The sequence below is a fragment of the Oncorhynchus kisutch genome, linkage group LG15 (assembly GCF_002021735.2).
Source record: "Oncorhynchus kisutch isolate 150728-3 linkage group LG15, Okis_V2, whole genome shotgun sequence".
NCBI lineage: Eukaryota > Metazoa > Chordata > Actinopteri > Salmoniformes > Salmonidae > Oncorhynchus > Oncorhynchus kisutch.
The window spans coordinates 1,011,576-1,033,095 of NC_034188.2; the positions used below are offsets into that span (position 1 = coordinate 1,011,576).

General features: G+C 52.0%; 1 protein-coding gene across 3 annotated transcripts in view; it reads right to left on the bottom strand.

Annotated features, from left to right (window-relative positions):
- Nucleotides 1-21,241, bottom strand: part of LOC109884974 (highly divergent homeobox) — a 46,374-nt gene extending 25,133 nt beyond the window's left edge. For 2 of the 3 annotated variants that reach the window (XM_031789451.1, XM_031789450.1), the window contains exons 1-2: nt 21,110-21,240; nt 2,434-3,080 (exon numbers count right to left, since the gene is read on the bottom strand). In XM_031789451.1, the coding sequence (XP_031645311.1) occupies nt 2,434-2,502 (69 nt within the window). In that variant the 5' untranslated portion in view covers nt 2,503-3,080; nt 21,110-21,240. Of the gene's footprint in view, nt 1-2,433; nt 3,081-21,109 lie in introns of all 3 variants that reach the window. The other variant, XR_004202965.1, reaches the window with a different exon arrangement.
- Between the last annotated feature and the right edge of the window lie 279 nt (nt 21,242-21,520).

Below are 21,520 nucleotides of genomic sequence, written 5' to 3' on the forward strand. Positions count from 1 at the left end.
CCTCAATTGATCTGGGGTTGGACTCTACAAGGTGTCGAAAGCATTCCACAGGGATGCTGGCCCATGTTGATTACAATCCTACCCATAGTTGTGTCAAGTTGGCTGGATGGCCTTTGGGTGGTGCACCATTCTTGATACACACGGGAAACTGTTTAGCGTGAAAAACCCAGCAACATTGCAGTTCTTGACACAAACCGGTGCGCCTGGCACCTACTACCATACCCCATTGAAAGGCACTTAAATATTTTGTCTTGTTCATTCACCCTGTGAATGTGACAGTCCATGTCTCAAGACTTAAAAGTCCTTCTTTAATCCATCTCCTCCCCTTCATCTACACCGATATAAGTGAAAATACAAGTGACATCAAAAAGGATCATAGCTTTCATCTTTTCGGGTCTCATGGAAGGAGCAGTTTTGTACACTCAGTGTGTATATAATAGGTATATTAGAATATAAAGGCTAACTCATAGTCCACCAGCTGGTCTGGTTTCTCTAGCCACTGTCTGTATGTATCCAAACAGCATATAATAGATACACTACCCTTCAAAAGTTTGGGGTCACTTAGAAATGTCCTTGTTTTTGAAAGAAAAGCTCATTTTTTGTCCATTAAAATAACATTAAATTGATAATAAATACAGTGCAAAGAAAAGGCCATATCTAAGACTGGCCAATAAAAAGATTCAGATGGAAAAAAGAACACAGACACTGGACAGAGGAACTCTGCCTAGAAGGCCAGCATCCCGGAGTCACCTCTTCACTGTTGATGTTGAGACTGGACAGAGGAACTCTGCCTAGAAGGCCAGCATCCCGGAGTCTCCTCTTCACTGTTGAGGTTGAGACTGGACAGAGGAACTCTGCCTAGAAGGCACTGTTGACGTTGAGACTGGACAGAGGAACTCTGCCTAGAAGGCACTGTTGACGTTGAGACTGGTGTTTTGCGGGTACTATTTAATGAAGCTGCCAGTTGAGGACTTGTGAGGCATCTGTTTCTCAAACTAGACACTAATGTACTTGTCCTCTTGCTCAGTTGTGCACCGGGGCCTCCCACTCCTCTTTCTATTCTGGTTAGGGCCAGTTTGCTCTGTTCTGTGAAGGGAGTAGTACACAGTGTTGTACGAGATCTTCAGTTTCTTGGCAATTTCTCACATGGAATAGCCTTCATTTCTCAGAACAAGAATAGACTGATGAGTTTCAGAAGAAAGTTCTTTGTTTCTGGCCATTTTGAGCCTGTAATCGAACCCACAAACGCTGATGCTCCTGATTCTCAACTAGTCTTCTTTAATCAGAACAACAGTTTTCAGCTGTGCTAACATAATTGCAAAAGGGTTTTCCAATGATCAATTATACTTTTAAAATTATAAACTTGGATTAGCTAACACAACATGCCATTGGAAAACAGCTTCTATCTCAAGGCCATCAGACTGTTAAACAGCCACCACTAACATTGAGTGGCTGCTGCCAACACACTGACTCAACTCCAGCCACTTTAATAATGGGAATTGATGGGAAATGATGTAAATATATCACTAGCCACTTTAAAAAATGCTACCTTATATAATGTTACTTACCCTACATTATTCATCTCATATGTATATGTATATACTGTACTCTATATCATCGACTGCATCATTATGTAATACATGTATCACTAGCCACTTTAACTATGCCACTTGGTTTACATACTCATCTCATATGTATATACGGTACTCGATATCATCTACTGTATCTTGCCTATGCTGCTCTGTACCATCACTCATTCATATATCCTTATGTACATATTCTTTATCCCCTTACACTGTATAAGACAGTAGTTTTGGAATTGTTAGTTAGATTACTTGTTGGTTATTACTGCATTGTCGGAACTAGAAGCACAAGCATTTCGCTACACTCGCATTAACATCTGCTAACCATGTGTATGTGACAAATCAAATGTGATTTGAACACAGGAGTGATGGTTGCTGATAATGGGCCTCTGTACATCTATGTAGATATTCCACAGAAAACAAAAAATCTGATGTTATTTTAAATGGACAAAAAAACTAACTTTCTTTCAAAAACAAGGACATTTCTAAGTGTCCCCAACCTATTGAATGGTAGTGTATATTAGAATATAAAGGCTAACTCATAGTCTAGCTGGTCTGGTTTCTCTGGCCACAGTCTGTATGTATCCAAACAGTATATAATAGATAAATTAGGCAACGCGGAGTGCCTGGATACACCCGTTGGTCATAAATCACCAACCCCCGAGGTGCCTTATTGCTTATAAACTGGTTACCGACGTAATTAGAGCAGTAAAAATAAATGTTTTGTCCTACCCGTGGTATACGGTCTGATATACCACGGCTTTCAGCATTCAGGGCTTGAACCACCCAGTTTATAATAGAATATAAAGGCTCATTGTCCAGGTGGTCTGGTAGTGGATTCTCTACTTACCGTCTGCAGGCCTCGTTTCTCCTGCCATTCCTCCATACTGCTGCTACTGCAGGGGGGCAGATCAGCCATACAGCAGAACCACGAGAAGGGCCAGACCGGGGTGAGGTCTAGGCAGCAGGGCCAGGCCGGGGTGAGGTCTAGGCAGCAGGGCCGGGTGAGGTCTAGGCAGCAGGGCCAGACCGGGGTGAGGTCTAGGCAGCCGGGCCAGACCGGGGTGAGGTCTAGGCAGCAGGGCCGGGCCGGGGTGAGGTCTAGGCAGCAGGGCCGGGCCGGGGTGAGGTCTAGGCAGCAGGGCCAGGCCGGGGTGAGGTCTGGGCAGCAGGGCCAGGCCGGGGTGAGGTCTAGGCAGCAGGGCCAGGCCGGGGTGAGGTCTAGGCAGCAGGGCCAGGCCGGGGTGAGGTCTAGGCAGCAGGGCCAGGCCGGGGTGAGATCTAGGCAGCAGGGCCAGACCGGGGTGAGGTCTAGGCAGCAGGGCCAGGCCGGGGTGAGGTCTAGGCAGCAGAGCCAGACAGCAGATACCTCTGTGCGTCCGTCTGTCCGGGGGTTATGGTGGTCTGGCTGCAGTACTGGTCATGCTAGCTCAGTCTCCTGGGCTGCAGGGTGCAGAGGCTGTGACATGGTTCCGGCGTCTTTGTCTCCCTGAGGTTCTGCAAGACAAGAAAGTATCATCAGTTAGAGTGGAATCAATGGAAACTTTATGAACCAGAACATCTCATTTCAACTTTTCCATCTTTCCATAAACCTAGAGAAGAACCAGGCTATGAGGGGTGACCAGTCCTCTTCTGGCTGTGCCGGATGGAGATTATAAACCTAGAGAAGAACCAGGCTATGAGGGGTGACCAGTCCTCTTCTGGCTGTGCCGGATGGAGATTATAAACCTAGAGAAGAACCAGGCTATGAGGGGTGACCAGTCCTCTTCTGGCTGTGCCGGATGGAGATTATAAACCTAGAGAAGAACCAGGCTATGAGGGGTGACCAGTCCTCTTCTGGCTGTGCCGGATGGAGATTATAAACCTAGAGAAGAACCAGGCTATGAGGGGTGACCAGTCCTCTTCTGGCTGTGCCGGATGGAGATTATAAACCTAGAGAAGAACCAGGCTATGAGGGGTGACCAGTCCTCTTCTGGCTGTGCCGGATGGAGATTATAAACCTAGAGAAGAACCAGGCTATGAGGGGTGACCAGTCCTCTTCTGGCTGTGCCGGATGGAGATTATAAACCTAGAGAAGAACCAGGCTATGAGGGGTGACCAGTCCTCTTCTGGCTGTGCCGGATGGAGATTATAAACCTAGAGAAGAACCAGGCTATGAGGGGTGACCAGTCCTCTTCTGGCTGTGCCGGATGGAGATTATAAACCTAGAGAAGAACCAGGCTATGAGGGGTGACCAGTCCTCTTCTGGCTGTGCCGGATGGAGATTATAAACCTAGAGAAGAACCAGGCTATGAGGGGTGACCAGTCCTCTTCTGGCTGTGCCGGATGGAGATTATAAACCTAGAGAAGAACCAGGCTATGAGGGGTGACCAGTCCTCTTCTGGCTGTGCCGGATGGAGATTATAAACCTAGAGAAGAACCAGGCTATGAGGGGTGACCAGTCCTCTTCTGGCTGTGCCGGATGGAGATTATAAACCTAGAGAAGAACCAGGCTATGAGGGGTGACCAGTCCTCTTCTGGCTGTGCCGGATGGAGATTATAAACCTAGAGAAGAACCAGGCTATGAGGGGTGACCAGTCCTCTTCTGGCTGTGCCGGATGGAGATTATAAACCTAGAGAAGAACCAGGCTATGAGGGGTGACCAGTCCTCTTCTGGCTGTGCCGGATGGAGATTATAAACCTAGAGAAGAACCAGGCTATGAGGGGTGACCAGTCCTCTTCTGGCTGTGCCGGATGGAGATTATAAACCTAGAGAAGAACCAGGCTATGAGGGGTGACCAGTCCTCTTCTGGCTGTGCCGGATGGAGATTATAAACCTAGAGAAGAACCAGGCTATGAGGGGTGACCAGTCCTCTTCTGGCTGTGCCGGATGGAGATTATAAACCTAGAGAAGAACCAGGCTATGAGGGGTGACCAGTCCTCTTCTGGCTGTGCCGGATGGAGATTATAAACCTAGAGAAGAACCAGGCTATGAGGGGTGACCAGTCCTCTTCTGGCTGTGCCGGATGGAGATTATAAACCTAGAGAAGAACCAGGCTATGAGGGGTGACCAGTCCTCTTCTGGCTGTGCCGGATGGAGATTATAAACCTAGAGAAGAACCAGGCTATGAGGGGTGACCAGTCCTCTTCTGGCTGTGCCGGATGGAGATTATAAACCTAGAGAAGAACCAGGCTATGAGGGGTGACCAGTCCTCTTCTGGCTGTGCCGGATGGAGATTATAAACCTAGAGAAGAACCAGGCTATGAGGGGTGACCAGTCCTCTTCTGGCTGTGCCGGATGGAGATTATAAACCTAGAGAAGAACCAGGCTATGAGGGGTGACCAGTCCTCTTCTGGCTGTGCCGGATGGAGATTATAAACCTAGAGAAGAACCAGGCTATGAGGGGTGACCAGTCCTCTTCTGGCTGTGCCGGATGGAGATTATAAACCTAGAGAAGAACCAGGCTATGAGGGGTGACCAGTCCTCTTCTGGCTGTGCCGGATGGAGATTATAAACCTAGAGAAGAACCAGGCTATGAGGGGTGACCAGTCCTCTTCTGGCTGTGCCGGATGGAGATTATAAACCTAGAGAAGAACCAGGCTATGAGGGGTGACCAGTCCTCTTCTGGCTGTGCCGGATGGAGATTATAAACCTAGAGAAGAACCAGGCTATGAGGGGTGACCAGTCCTCTTCTGGCTGTGCCGGATGGAGATTATAAACCTAGAGAAGAACCAGGCTATGAGGGGTGACCAGTCCTCTTCTGGCTGTGCCGGATGGAGATTATAAACCTAGAGAAGAACCAGGCTATGAGGGGTGACCAGTCCTCTTCTGGCTGTGCCGGATGGAGATTATAAACCTAGAGAAGAACCAGGCTATGAGGGGTGACCAGTCCTCTTCTGGCTGTGCCGGATGGAGATTATAAACCTAGAGAAGAACCAGGCTATGAGGGGTGACCAGTCCTCTTCTGGCTGTGCCGGATGGAGATTATAAACCTAGAGAAGAACCAGGCTATGAGGGGTGACCAGTCCTCTTCTGGCTGTGCCGGATGGAGATTATAAACCTAGAGAAGAACCAGGCTATGAGGGGTGACCAGTCCTCTTCTGGCTGTGCCGGATGGAGATTATAAACCTAGAGAAGAACCAGGCTATGAGGGGTGACCAGTCCTCTTCTGGCTGTGCCGGATGGAGATTATAAACCTAGAGAAGAACCAGGCTATGAGGGGTGACCAGTCCTCTTCTGGCTGTGCCGGATGGAGATTATAAACCTAGAGAAGAACCAGGCTATGAGGGGTGACCAGTCCTCTTCTGGCTGTGCCGGATGGAGATTATAAACCTAGAGAAGAACCAGGCTATGAGGGGTGACCAGTCCTCTTCTGGCTGTGCCGGATGGAGATTATAAACCTAGAGAAGAACCAGGCTATGAGGGGTGACCAGTCCTCTTCTGGCTGTGCCGGATGGAGATTATAAACCTAGAGAAGAACCAGGCTATGAGGGGTGACCAGTCCTCTTCTGGCTGTGCCGGATGGAGATTATAAACCTAGAGAAGAACCAGGCTATGAGGGGTGACCAGTCCTCTTCTGGCTGTGCCGGATGGAGATTATAAACCTAGAGAAGAACCAGGCTATGAGGGGTGACCAGTCCTCTTCTGGCTGTGCCGGATGGAGATTATAAACCTAGAGAAGAACCAGGCTATGAGGGGTGACCAGTCCTCTTCTGGCTGTGCCGGATGGAGATTATAAACCTAGAGAAGAACCAGGCTATGAGGGGTGACCAGTCCTCTTCTGGCTGTGCCGGATGGAGATTATAAACCTAGAGAAGAACCAGGCTATGAGGGGTGACCAGTCCTCTTCTGGCTGTGCCGGATGGAGATTATAAACCTAGAGAAGAACCAGGCTATGAGGGGTGACCAGTCCTCTTCTGGCTGTGCCGGATGGAGATTATAAACCTAGAGAAGAACCAGGCTATGAGGGGTGACCAGTCCTCTTCTGGCTGTGCCGGATGGAGATTATAAACCTAGAGAAGAACCAGGCTATGAGGGGTGACCAGTCCTCTTCTGGCTGTGCCGGATGGAGATTATAAACCTAGAGAAGAACCAGGCTATGAGGGGTGACCAGTCCTCTTCTGGCTGTGCCGGATGGAGATTATAAACCTAGAGAAGAACCAGGCTATGAGGGGTGACCAGTCCTCTTCTGGCTGTGCCGGATGGAGATTATAAACCTAGAGAAGAACCAGGCTATGAGGGGTGACCAGTCCTCTTCTGGCTGTGCCGGATGGAGATTATAAACCTAGAGAAGAACCAGGCTATGAGGGGTGACCAGTCCTCTTCTGGCTGTGCCGGATGGAGATTATAAACCTAGAGAAGAACCAGGCTATGAGGGGTGACCAGTCCTCTTCTGGCTGTGCCGGATGGAGATTATAAACCTAGAGAAGAACCAGGCTATGAGGGGTGACCAGTCCTCTTCTGGCTGTGCCGGATGGAGATTATAAACCTAGAGAAGAACCAGGCTATGAGGGGTGACCAGTCCTCTTCTGGCTGTGCCGGATGGAGATTATAAACCTAGAGAAGAACCAGGCTATGAGGGGTGACCAGTCCTCTTCTGGCTGTGCCGGATGGAGATTATAAACCTAGAGAAGAACCAGGCTATGAGGGGTGACCAGTCCTCTTCTGGCTGTGCCGGATGGAGATTATAAACCTAGAGAAGAACCAGGCTATGAGGGGTGACCAGTCCTCTTCTGGCTGTGCCGGATGGAGATTATAAACCTAGAGAAGAACCAGGCTATGAGGGGTGACCAGTCCTCTTCTGGCTGTGCCGGATGGAGATTATAAACCTAGAGAAGAACCAGGCTATGAGGGGTGACCAGTCCTCTTCTGGCTGTGCCGGATGGAGATTATAAACCTAGAGAAGAACCAGGCTATGAGGGGTGACCAGTCCTCTTCTGGCTGTGCCGGATGGAGATTATAAACCTAGAGAAGAACCAGGCTATGAGGGGTGACCAGTCCTCTTCTGGCTGTGCCGGATGGAGATTATAAACCTAGAGAAGAACCAGGCTATGAGGGGTGACCAGTCCTCTTCTGGCTGTGCCGGATGGAGATTATAAACCTAGAGAAGAACCAGGCTATGAGGGGTGACCAGTCCTCTTCTGGCTGTGCCGGATGGAGATTATAAACCTAGAGAAGAACCAGGCTATGAGGGGTGACCAGTCCTCTTCTGGCTGTGCCGGATGGAGATTATAAACCTAGAGAAGAACCAGGCTATGAGGGGTGACCAGTCCTCTTCTGGCTGTGCCGGATGGAGATTATAAACCTAGAGAAGAACCAGGCTATGAGGGGTGACCAGTCCTCTTCTGGCTGTGCCGGATGGAGATTATAAACCTAGAGAAGAACCAGGCTATGAGGGGTGACCAGTCCTCTTCTGGCTGTGCCGGATGGAGATTATAAACCTAGAGAAGAACCAGGCTATGAGGGGTGACCAGTCCTCTTCTGGCTGTGCCGGATGGAGATTATAAACCTAGAGAAGAACCAGGCTATGAGGGGTGACCAGTCCTCTTCTGGCTGTGCCGGATGGAGATTATAAACCTAGAGAAGAACCAGGCTATGAGGGGTGACCAGTCCTCTTCTGGCTGTGCCGGATGGAGATTATAAACCTAGAGAAGAACCAGGCTATGAGGGGTGACCAGTCCTCTTCTGGCTGTGCCGGATGGAGATTATAAACCTAGAGAAGAACCAGGCTATGAGGGGTGACCAGTCCTCTTCTGGCTGTGCCGGATGGAGATTATAAACCTAGAGAAGAACCAGGCTATGAGGGGTGACCAGTCCTCTTCTGGCTGTGCCGGATGGAGATTATAAACCTAGAGAAGAACCAGGCTATGAGGGGTGACCAGTCCTCTTCTGGCTGTGCCGGATGGAGATTATAAACCTAGAGAAGAACCAGGCTATGAGGGGTGACCAGTCCTCTTCTGGCTGTGCCGGATGGAGATTATAAACCTAGAGAAGAACCAGGCTATGAGGGGTGACCAGTCCTCTTCTGGCTGTGCCGGATGGAGATTATAAACCTAGAGAAGAACCAGGCTATGAGGGGTGACCAGTCCTCTTCTGGCTGTGCCGGATGGAGATTATAAACCTAGAGAAGAACCAGGCTATGAGGGGTGACCAGTCCTCTTCTGGCTGTGCCGGATGGAGATTATAAACCTAGAGAAGAACCAGGCTATGAGGGGTGACCAGTCCTCTTCTGGCTGTGCCGGGTGGAGATTAGAACAGAAATATAACTGAAAGGGTGCATACTGTCGCCTAGAGTATATTGTTTGAATAGGTATAAAGCAAAGGTTGGCGATATACCTGCAGTTATGAAATGTTTGCTCACCACTATAATTAATTGGCTGATCCCTCCTGATGACCTAAATGGAATTATGTGATCCTTCCTTAAACGATAGGAAGTCCCACCCAGATGACTACTTAAAAATGGTGGAAGTCCTCAAAGGCACGCATGCAAAACTGGCTTTTGGGCATTTGTGAGCTCTATCAATTAAATGTCAAACTAAGGGCTTTTATTGGCATGGGAAACATATGTTTACATTAACAAAGCAAGTGAAATACAAAACATGTACAGTAAACATTACACTCACAAAAGTTCCAAAAGAATAAAGACATTTCAAATCTATGGTTTTAATAGACTGGAAGAGAGCTGTCACATGAGCTCACCTGGTCACATGACATGAAGTTGAACAGGTAACACAACTGTGGACATTTCATACACTCAGATTATAAAACCATAGTAGTAGAGCAGAACTAGCAAATTGACTGGGCTCTGGATCAGAGCTAACTGAGTGGGACCTGGATCAGAGCTAGCTATGTGAATGGGACCTGGATCAGAACTAGCTGGCTGAATGGGACCTGGATCAGAGCTAGCTGGCTGAATGGGACCTGGATCAGAACTAGCTGGCTGAATGGGACCTGGATCAGAGCTAGCTGGCTGAATGGGACCTGGATCAGAGCTAGCTGGCTGAATGGGACCTGGATCAGAACTAGCTGGCTGAATGGGACCTGGATCAGAGCTAGCTGGCTGAATGGGACCTGGTTCAGAGCTAGCTGGCTGAGTGGGACCTGGTTCAGAGCTAGCTATGTGAATGGGACCTGGATCAGAACTAGCTGCCTGAATGGGACCTGGTTCAGAGCTAGCTGGCTGAGTGGGACCTGGTTCAGAGCTAGCTATGTGAATGGGACCTGGATCAGAGGTAGCTATGTAAATGGGACCTGGAGCAGAGCTAGCTGGCTGAGTGGTACCTGGATCAGAGCTAGCTGGCTGAATGGGACCTGGTTCAGAGCTAGCTGGCTGAGTGGGACCTGGTTCAGAGCTAGCTATGTGAATGGGACCTGGATCAGAACTAGCTGGCTGAATGGGACCTGGTTCAGAGCTAGCTGGCTGAGTGGGACCTGGTTCAGAGCTAGCTATGTGAATGGGACCTGGATCAGAGGTAGCTATGTAAATGGGACCTGGATCAGAGCTAGCTGGCTGAGTGACACCTGGATCAGAGTTAGCTGGCTGAATGGGAACTGGATCAGCGCTAGCTGGCTGAGTGAATGGGACCTGTATCAGAGCTAGCTGGCTGAGTGGGACCTGGATCAGAGCTAACTGGCTGAGTGGGGCCTGGATCAGAGCTAGCTGGCTGAATGGGACCTGGATCAGAGCTAGCTGGCTGAATGGGACCTGGATCAGAACTAGCTGGCTGAATGGGACCTGGATCAGAGCTAGCTGGCTGAATGGGACCTGGTTCAGAGCTAGCTGGCTGAGTGGGACCTGGTTCAGAGCTAGCTATGTGAATGGGACCTGGATCAGAGGTAGCTATGTAAATGGGACCTGGAGCAGAGCTAGCTGGCTGAGTGGTACCTGGATCAGAACTAGCTGGCTGAATGGGACCTGGATCAGAGCTAGCTGGCTGAATGGGACCTGGATCAGAACTAGCTGGCTGAATGGGACCTGGATCAGAGCTAGCTGGCTGAATGGGACCTGGATCAGAGCTAGCTGGCTGAATGGGACCTGGATCAGAACTAGCTGGCTGAATGGGACCTGGATCAGAGCTAGCTGGCTGAATGGGACCTGGTTCAGAGCTAGCTGGCTGAGTGGGACCTGGTTCAGAGCTAGCTATGTGAATGGGACCTGGATCAGAACTAGCTGCCTGAATGGGACCTGGTTCAGAGCTAGCTGGCTGAGTGGGACCTGGTTCAGAGCTAGCTATGTGAATGGGACCTGGATCAGAGGTAGCTATGTAAATGGGACCTGGAGCAGAGCTAGCTGGCTGAGTGGTACCTGGATCAGAGCTAGCTGGCTGAATGGGACCTGGTTCAGAGCTAGCTGGCTGAGTGGGACCTGGTTCAGAGCTAGCTATGTGAATGGGACCTGGTTCAGAGCTAGCTGGCTGAGTGGGACCTGGTTCAGAGCTAGCTATGTGAATGGGACCTGGATCAGAGGTAGCTATGTAAATGGGACCTGGATCAGAGCTAGCTGGCTGAGTGACACCTGGATCAGAGTTAGCTGGCTGAATGGGAACTGGATCAGCGCTAGCTGGCTGAGTGAATGGGACCTGTATCAGAGCTAGCTGGCTGAGTGGGACCTGGATCAGAGCTAACTGGCTGAGTGGGGCCTGGATCAGAGCTAGCTGGCTGAGTGAGACCTGGATAAGAGCTAACTGGCTGAGTGGGACCTGGATCAGAGCTAGCTGGGTGAATGGGACCTAGATCAGAGCTAGCTGGCTGAGTGGGACCTGGATCAGAGCAAGCTGGCTGAGTGGGACCTGGATAAGAGCTAGCTGGCTCAGTGGGACCTGGATCAGAGCTAGCTATGTGAATGGGACCTGGATCAGAGCTAGCTATGTAAATGGGACCTGGATCAGAACTAGCTGGCTGAATGGGACCTGGATCAGAGCTAGTGGCTGAGTGGGACCTGGTTCAGAGCTAGCTGGCTGAGTGGGACCTGGTTCAGAGCTAGCTATGTGAATGGGACCTGGATCAGAGGTAGCTATGTAAATGGGACCTGGATCAGAGCTAGCTGGCTGAGTGAATGGGACCTGTATCAGAGCTAAGCTGGCTGAGTGGGACCTGGATCAGAGCTAACTGGCAGAGTGGGGCCTGGATCAGAGCTAACTGGCTGAGTGGGACCTGGATCAGAGCTAGCTGGCTGAGTGAGACCTGGATCAGAGCTAACTGGCTGAGTGGGACCTGGATCAGAGCTAGCTGGCTGAATGGGACCTAGATCAGAGCTAGCTGGCTGAATGGGACCTAGATCAGAGCTAGCTGGCTGAGTGGGACCTGGATCAGAGCTAGCTATTTGAATGGGACATGGATCAGTGCTAGCTGGCTGAGTGGGACCTGGATCAGTGCTAGCTGGCTGAGTGGGACCTGGATCAGAGCTAACTGGCTGAGTGGGGCCTGGATCAGAGCTAGCTGGCTGAGTGAGACCTGGATCAGAGCTAGTTGGCTGAGTAGGACCTGGATCAGAGCTAGCTATTTGAATGGGACATGGATCAGTGCTAGCTGGCTGAGTGGGACCTGGATCAGTGCTAGCTGGCTGAGTGGGACCTGGATCAGAGCTAACTGGCTGAGTGGGGCCTGGATCAGAGCTAGCTGGCTGAGTGAGACCTGGATCAGAGCTAACTGGCTGAATGGGACCTAGATCAGAGCTAGCTGGCTGAGTGGGACCTGGATCAGAGCTAGTTGGCTGAGTGGGACCTGGATCAGAGCTAGCTATTTGAATGGGACTTGGATCAGTGCTAGCTGGCTGAGTGGGACCTGGATCAGTGCTAGCTGGCTGAGTGGGACCTGGATCAGAGCTAGCTGGCTGAGTGGGACCTGGATCAGAGCTAGCTGGCTGAGTGGGACCTGGATCAGAGCTAGCTGGCTGAGTGGGACCTGGATCAGAGCTTGCTGGCTGAGTGGGACCTGGATCAGAGCTTGCTGGCTGAGTGAATGGGACCTGGATCAGAGCTAGCTGGCTGAGTGGGACCTGCATCAGAGCTAGCTGGCTGAGTGGGTCCTGATAGGCTGATCAGAGTTAGCTGGCTGAATGGGACCTGTATCAGAGCTTGCTATGTGAATGGGACCTGGATCAGAGCTAACTGGCTGAGTGGGACCTGGATCAGAGCTAGCTGGCTGAATGGGACCTGGATCAGAGCTAGCTGGCTGAGTGGGACCTGGATCAGAGCTAGCTGGCTGAGTGGGACCTGGATCAGAGCTAGTTGGCTGAGTGGGACCTGGATCAGAGCTTGCTGGCTGAGTGGGACCTGGATCAGAGCTAGTTGGCTGAGTGGGACCTGGATCAGAGCTTGCTGGCTGAGTGAATGGGAACTGGATCAGAGCTAGCTGGCTGAGTGGGACCTGGATCAGAGCTAGCTGGCTGAGTGGGACCTGGATCAGAGTTAGTTGGCTGAGTGGGACCTGGATCAGAGCTTGCTGGCTGAGTGAATGGGAACTGGATCAGAGCTAGCTGGCTGAGTGGGACCTGGATCAGAGCTAGCTGGCTGAGTGGGACCTGGATCAGAGTTAGTTGGCTGAGTAGGACCTGGATCAGAGCTAGCTATTTGAATGGGACATGGATCAGTGCTAGCTGGCTGAGTGGGACCTGGATCAGTGCTAGCTGGCTGAGTGGGACCTGGATCAGAGCTAACTGGCTGAGTGGGGCCTGGATCAGAGCTAGCTGGCTGAGTGAGACCTGGATCAGAGCTAGTTGGCTGAGTAGGACCTGGATCAGAGCTAGCTATTTGAATGGGACATGGATCAGTGCTAGCTGGCTGAGTGGGACCTGGATCAGTGCTAGCTGGCTGAGTGGGACCTGGATCAGAGCTAACTGGCTGAGTGGGGCCTGGATCAGAGCTAGCTGGCTGAGTGAGACCTGGATCAGAGCTAACTGGCTGAATGGGACCTAGATCAGAGCTAGCTGGCTGAGTGGGACCTGGATCAGAGCTAGTTGGCTGAGTGGGACCTGGATCAGAGCTAGCTATTTGAATGGGACTTGGATCAGTGCTAGCTGGCTGAGTGGGACCTGGATCAGTGCTAGCTGGCTGAGTGGGACCTGGATCAGAGCTAGCTGGCTGAGTGGGACCTGGATCAGAGCTAGCTGGCTGAGTGGGACCTGGATCAGAGCTAGCTGGCTGAGTGGGACCTGGATCAGAGCTTGCTGGCTGAGTGGGACCTGGATCAGAGCTTGCTGGCTGAGTGAATGGGACCTGGATCAGAGCTAGCTGGCTGAGTGGGACCTGCATCAGAGCTAGCTGGCTGAGTGGGTCCTGATAGGCTGATCAGAGTTAGCTGGCTGAATGGGACCTGTATCAGAGCTTGCTATGTGAATGGGACCTGGATCAGAGCTAACTGGCTGAGTGGGACCTGGATCAGAGCTTGCTGGCTGAGTGAATGGGACCTGGATCAGAGCTAGCTGGCTGAGTGGGACCTGGATCAGAGCTAGCTGGCTGAGTGGGACCTGGATCAGAGCTAGTTGGCTGAGTGGGACCTGGATCAGAGCTTGCTGGCTGAGTGGGACCTGGATCAGAGCTAGTTGGCTGAGTGGGACCTGGATCAGAGCTTGCTGGCTGAGTGAATGGGAACTGGATCAGAGCTAGCTGGCTGAGTGGGACCTGGATCAGAGCTAGCTGGCTGAGTGGGACCTGGATCAGAGTTAGTTGGCTGAGTGGGACCTGGATCAGAGCTTGCTGGCTGAGTGAATGGGAACTGGATCAGAGCTAGCTGGCTGAGTGGGACCTGGTTCAGAGCTAGCTATGTGAATGGGATCTGGATCAGAGGTAGCTATGTAAATGGGGCCTGGATCAGAGCTAGCTGGCTGAGTGAGACCTGGATAAGAGCTAACTGGCTGAGTGGGACCTGGATCAGAGCAAGCTGGCTGAGTGGGACCTGGATAAGAGCTAGCTGGCTCAGTGGGACCTGGATCAGAGCTAGCTATGTGAATGGGACCTGGATCAGAGCTAGCTATGTAAATGGGACCTGGATCAGAACTAGCTGGCTGAATGGGACCTGGATCAGAGCTAGCTGGCTGAGTGGGACCTGGTTCAGAGCTAGCTGGCTGAGTGGGACCTGGTTCAGAGCTAGCTATGTGAATGGGACCTGGATCAGAGGTAGCTATGTAAATGGGACCTGGATCAGAGCTAGCTGGCTGAGTGGTACCTGGATCAGCGCTAGCTGGCTGAGTGAATGGGACCTGTATCAGAGCTAAGCTGGCTGAGTGGGACCTGGATCAGAGCTAACTGGCAGAGTGGGGCCTGGATCAGAGCTAACTGGCTGAGTGGGACCTGGATCAGAGCTAGCTGGCTGAGTGAGACCTGGATCAGAGCTAACTGGCTGAGTGGGACCTGGATCAGAGCTAGCTGGCTGAATGGGACCTAGATCAGAGCTAGCTGGCTGAGTGGGACCTGGATCAGAGCTAGTTGGCTGAGTAGGACCTGGATCAGAGCTAGCTATTTGAATGGGACATGGATCAGTGCTAGCTGGCTGAGTGGGACCTGGATCAGTGCTAGCTGGCTGAGTGGGACCTGGATCAGAGCTAACTGGCTGAGTGGGGCCTGGATCAGAGCTAGCTGGCTGAGTGAATGGGAACTGGATCAGAGCTAACTGGCTGAGTGGGACCTGGATCAGAGCTAGCTGGCTGAATGGGACCTGGATCAGAGCTAGCTGGCTGAGTGGGACCTGGATCAGAGCTAGCTGGCTGAGTGGGACCTGGATCAGAGCTAGTTGGCTGAGTGGGACCTGGATCAGAGCTTGCTGGCTGAGTGGGACCTGGATCAGAGCTAGTTGGCTGAGTGGGACCTGGATCAGAGCTTGCTGGCTGAGTGAATGGGAACTGGATCAGAGCTAGCTGGCTGAGTGGGACCTGGATCAGAGCTAGCTGGCTGAGTGGGACCTGGATCAGAGTTAGTTGGCTGAGTGGGACCTGGATCAGAGCTTGCTGGCTGAGTGAATGGGAACTGGATCAGAGCTAGCTGGCTGAGTGGGACCTGGATCAGAGCTAGCTGGCTGAGTGGGACCTGGATCAGAGTTAGTTGGCTGAGTAGGACCTGGATCAGAGCTAGCTATTTGAATGGGACATGGATCAGTGCTAGCTGGCTGAGTGGGACCTGGATCAGTGCTAGCTGGCTGAGTGGGACCTGGATCAGAGCTAACTGGCTGAGTGGGGCCTGGATCAGAGCTAGCTGGCTGAGTGAGACCTGGATCAGAGCTAGTTGGCTGAGTAGGACCTGGATCAGAGCTAGCTATTTGAATGGGACATGGATCAGTGCTAGCTGGCTGAGTGGGACCTGGATCAGTGCTAGCTGGCTGAGTGGGACCTGGATCAGAGCTAACTGGCTGAGTGGGACCTGGATCAGAGCTAGCTGGCTGAGTGGGACCTGGATCAGAGCTAGCTGGCTGAGTGGGACCTGGATCAGAGCTTGCTGGCTGAGTGGGACCTGGATCAGAGCTTGCTGGCTGAGTGAATGGGACCTGGATCAGAGCTAGCTGGCTGAGTGGGACCTGCATCAGAGCTAGCTGGCTGAGTGGGTCCTGATAGGCTGATCAGAGTTAGCTGGCTGAATGGGACCTGTATCAGAGCTTGCTATGTGAATGGGACCTGGATCAGAGCTAACTGGCTGAGTGGGACCTGGATCAGAGCTAGCTGGCTGAATGGGACCTGGATCAGAGCTAGCTGGCTGAGTGGGGCCTGGATCAGAGCTAGCTGGCTGAGTGGGACCTGGATCAGAGCTAGTTGGCTGAGTGGGACCTGGATCAGAGCTTGCTGGCTGAGTGGGACCTGGATCAGAGCTAGTTGGCTGAGTGGGACCTGGATCAGAGCTTGCTGGCTGAGTGAATGGGAACTGGATCAGAGCTAGCTGGCTGAGTGGGACCTGGATCAGAGCTAGCTGGCTGAGTGGGACCTGGATCGGAGTTAGTTGGCTGAGTGGGACCTGGATCAGAGCTTGCTGGCTGAGTGAATGGGAACTGGATCAGAGCTAGCTGGCTGAGTGGGACCTGGTTCAGAGCTAGCTATGTGAATGGGATCTGGATCAGAGGTAGCTATGTAAATGGGGCCTGGATCAGAGCTAGCTGGCTGAGTGAGACCTGGATAAGAGCTAACTGGCTGAGTGGGACCTGGATCAGAGCAAGCTGGCTGAGTGGGACCTGGATAAGAGCTAGCTGGCTCAGTGGGACCTGGATCAGAGCTAGCTATGTGAATGGGACCTGGATCAGAGCTAGCTATGTAAATGGGACCTGGATCAGAACTAGCTGGCTGAATGGGACCTGGATCAGAGCTAGCTGGCTGAGTGGGACCTGGTTCAGAGCTAGCTGGCTGAGTGGGACCTGGTTCAGAGCTAGCTATGTGAATGGGACCTGGATCAGAGGTAGCTATGTAAATGGGACCTGGATCAGAGCTAGCTGGCTGAGTGGTACCTGGATCAGCGCTAGCTGGCTGAGTGAATGGGACCTGTATCAGAGCTAAGCTGGCTGAGTGGGACCTGGATCAGAGCTAACTGGCAGAGTGGGGCCTGGATCAGAGCTAACTGGCTGAGTGGGACCTGGATCAGAGCTAGCTGGCTGAGTGAGACCTGGATCAGAGCTAACTGGCTGAGTGGGACCTGGATCAGAGCTAGCTGGCTGAATGGGACCTAGATCAGAGCTAGCTGGCTGAGTGGGACCTGGATCAGAGCTAGTTGGCTGAGTAGGACCTGGATCAGAGCTAGCTATTTGAATGGGACATGGATCAGTGCTAGCTGGCTGAGTGGGACCTGGATCAGTGCTAGCTGGCTGAGTGGGACCTGGATCAGAGCTAACTGGCTGAGTGGGGCCTGGATCAGAGCTAGCTGGCTGAGTGAGACCTGGATCAGAGCTAACTGGCTGAATGGGACCTAGATCAGAGCTAGCTGGCTGAGTGGGACCTGGATCAGAGCTAGTTGGCTGAGTGGGACCTGGATCAGAGCTAGCTATTTGAATGGGACTTGGATCAGTGCTAGCTGGCTGAGTGGGACCTGGATCAGTGCTAGCTGGCTGAGTGGGACCTGGATCAGAGCTAGCTGGCTGAGTGGGACCTGGATCAGAGCTAGCTGGCTGAGTGGGACCTGGATCAGAGCTAGCTGGCTGAGTGGGACCTGGATCAGAGCTAGCTGGCTGAGTGGGACCTGGATCAGAGCTTGCTGGCTGAGTGGGACCTGGATCAGAGCTAGCTGGCTGAATGGGACCTGGATCAGAGCTAGCTGGCTGAGTGGGACCTGGATCAGAGCTAGCTGGCTGAGTGGGACCTGGATCAGAGCTAGTTGGCTGAGTGGGACCTGGATCAGAGCTTGCTGGCTGAGTGGGACCTGGATCAGAGCTAGTTGGCTGAGTGGGACCTGGATCAGAGCTTGCTGGCTGAGTGAATGGGAACTGGATCAGAGCTAGCTGGCTGAGTGGGACCTGGATCAGAGCTAGCTGGCTGAATGGGACCTGGATCAGAGCTAGCTGGCTGAGTGGGACCTGGATCAGAGCTAGCTGGCTGAGTGGGACCTGGATCAGAGCTAGTTGGCTGAGTGGGACCTGGATCAGAGCTAGCTGGCTGAGTGGGACCTGGATCAGAGCTAGTTGGCTGAGTGGGACCTGGATCAGAGCTTGCTGGCTGAGTGAATGGGAACTGGATCAGAGCTAGCTGGCTGAGTGGGACCTGGATCAGAGCTAGCTGGCTGAGTGGGACCTGGATCGGAGTTAGTTGGCTGAGTGGGACCTGGATCAGAGCTTGCTGGCTGAGTGAATGGGAACTGGATCAGAGCTAGCTGGCTGAGTGGGACCTGGTTCAGAGCTAGCTATGTGAATGGGATCTGGATCAGAGGTAGCTATGTAAATGGGGCCTGGATCAGAGCTAGCTGGCTGAGTGAGACCTGGATAAGAGCTAACTGGCTGAGTGGGACCTGGATCAGAGCAAGCTGGCTGAGTGGGACCTGGATAAGAGCTAGCTGGCTCAGTGGGACCTGGATCAGAGCTAGCTATGTGAATGGGACCTGGATCAGAGCTAGCTATGTAAATGGGACCTGGATCAGAACTAGCTGGCTGAATGGGACCTGGATCAGAGCTAGCTGGCTGAGTGGGACCTGGTTCAGAGCTAGCTGGCTGAGTGGGACCTGGTTCAGAGCTAGCTATGTGAATGGGACCTGGATCAGAGGTAGCTATGTAAATGGGACCTGGATCAGAGCTAGCTGGCTGAGTGGTACCTGGATCAGCGCTAGCTGGCTGAGTGAATGGGACCTGTATCAGAGCTAAGCTGGCTGAGTGGGACCTGGATCAGAGCTAACTGGCAGAGTGGGGCCTGGATCAGAGCTAACTGGCTGAGTGGGACCTGGATCAGAGCTAGCTGGCTGAGTGAGACCTGGATCAGAGCTAACTGGCTGAGTGGGACCTGGATCAGAGCTAGCTGGCTGAATGGGACCTAGATCAGAGCTAGCTGGCTGAGTGGGACCTGGATCAGAGCTAGTTGGCTGAGTAGGACCTGGATCAGAGCTAGCTATTTGAATGGGACATGGATCAGTGCTAGCTGGCTGAGTGGGACCTGGATCAGTGCTAGCTGGCTGAGTGGGACCTGGATCAGAGCTAACTGGCTGAGTGGGGCCTGGATCAGAGCTAGCTGGCTGAGTGAGACCTGGATCAGAGCTAACTGGCTGAATGGGACCTAGATCAGAGCTAGCTGGCTGAGTGGGACCTGGATCAGAGCTAGTTGGCTGAGTGGGACCTGGATCAGAGCTAGCTATTTGAATGGGACTTGGATCAGTGCTAGCTGGCTGAGTGGGACCTGGATCAGTGCTAGCTGGCTGAGTGGGACCTGGATCAGAGCTAGCTGGCTGAGTGGGACCTGGATCAGAGCTAGCTGGCTGAGTGGGACCTGGATCAGAGCTAGCTGGCTGAGTGGGACCTGGATCAGAGCTAGCTGGCTGAGTGGGACCTGGATCAGAGCTTGCTGGCTGAGTGGGACCTGGATCAGAGCTAGCTGGCTGAATGGGACCTGGATCAGAGCTAGCTGGCTGAGTGGGACCTGGATCAGAGCTAGCTGGCTGAGTGGGACCTGGATCAGAGCTAGTTGGCTGAGTGGGACCTGGATCAGAGCTTGCTGGCTGAGTGGGACCTGGATCAGAGCTAGTTGGCTGAGTGGGACCTGGATCAGAGCTTGCTGGCTGAGTGAATGGGAACTGGATCAGAGCTAGCTGGCTGAGTGGGACCTGGATCAGAGCTAGCTGGCTGAATGGGACCTGGATCAGAGCTAGCTGGCTGAGTGGGACCTGGATCAGAGCTAGCTGGCTGAGTGGGACCTGGATCAGAGCTAGTTGGCTGAGTGGGACCTGGATCAGAGCTAGCTGGCTGAGTGGGACCTGGATCAGAGCTAGTTGGCTGAGTGGGACCTGGATCAGAGCTTGCTGGCTGAGTGAATGGGAACTGGATCAGAGCTAGCTGGCTGAGTGGGACCTGGTTCAGAGCTAGCTATGTGAATGGGACCTGGATCAGAGGTAGCTATGTAAATGGGACCTGGATCAGAGCTAGCTGGCTGAGTGGGACCTGGATCAGAGCTTGCTGGCTGAGTGAATGGGAACTGGATCAGAGCTAGCTGGCTGAGTGGGACCTGGTTCAGAGCTAGCTATGTGAATGGGACCTGGATCAGAGGTAGCTATGTAAATGGTACCTGTATCAGAGCTAGCTGGCTGAGTGTGACCTGGATCAGAGCTAGCTGGCTGAATGGGATCCGTTCAATCCTTCCTTGTGTCTGGCCTCCATTATCAATACAGCGTATCGATTATGTGGAGCCACATAACTACTGTTATGCATTATAACTTGGGAGATTGCAGTAACTCAGCGCAAATATTGCTAACTAGCAATCAAATCAAATTGATTGCTAGTTAGCAATAGCAAGTTATCAAGTCATTAGCTAGCTATAGCTAACATTAGCCCAGCTCAATCAACACAAGCTAATGCTAGCTAAGTGTCAGCATCCCAAATATATCTAGCTACTAGTTAGCTAGCTAAGCAGTACCAAAGTCATAGAGGAAAATAGTCTAGACGCGTTGTTGAAAAGCTATTTGTTTTGATGATGATGCAAATTAGCCAGCCAGACAGTCTCTTCTAACCCAACAGCAGCGGGGCTAGTGGCTTTCCCATCCTCACCCTCCTGTTTCAGCATTTTGGCAAAGCTCACTGCGCATGGCCACTGAATGGAAAACATTGCAAAGCGAATTGATGTATAAAACGCACATCCACCCATTCAGCCACAAGGGCAGAGACAGAGAGAGAGGCAGAAATAAGATTCCCACACAGGAAGCGGAATGATCTAACTTTCCGACAGCTAGTTTACAGACAGTCAACAACCCGCTGAAAGCAACACAACAATAACGCGGAGAACACGCCATACGAGCAAGACAGGCCGTGGCAGCCATAGCCAGGCCACTGGATAAACTTTTCCTTTAAATCCCGTCCTAACACGGTCTCTCTGACCCCCCTGCCTACAGCGAACTGAAGCCGGAACTCGTCGAAATCCGGCAGCGAAGTGTGAAGTCATTTTGGAATGTACCTGTTTTTTTTGTCGTCAAATCAAACGACTGCTCGAATTCATCAGATTTCTTCAGCAGTCCCCTTTTAGCCAGACAATGAAATCAGAACGTCCGATCATCAATTCTAATCATGATCGTGACGTATACGCAGACAGGAGCCAATTAGATCTCGAAATCAGGGCTGTGACATTCAACCCAGTGATGTCCCGCCCAGCGATGACTATGTGGGGAGGAGAGAGAAAACAGTTATACCGAACAAAAATATAAATGCAACATGCAAAGTGTTGATCCCATATTTCATTAACTGAAATAAAAGATTCCAGAAGTGTTCCATACCCACAAAAAAAAGCATATTTATCTTTTTTTTTAAACAAATTTGTTTACATCCCTGTTAGTGAGCAAATCTCACTAACAGGGATTTGCCAAAATAA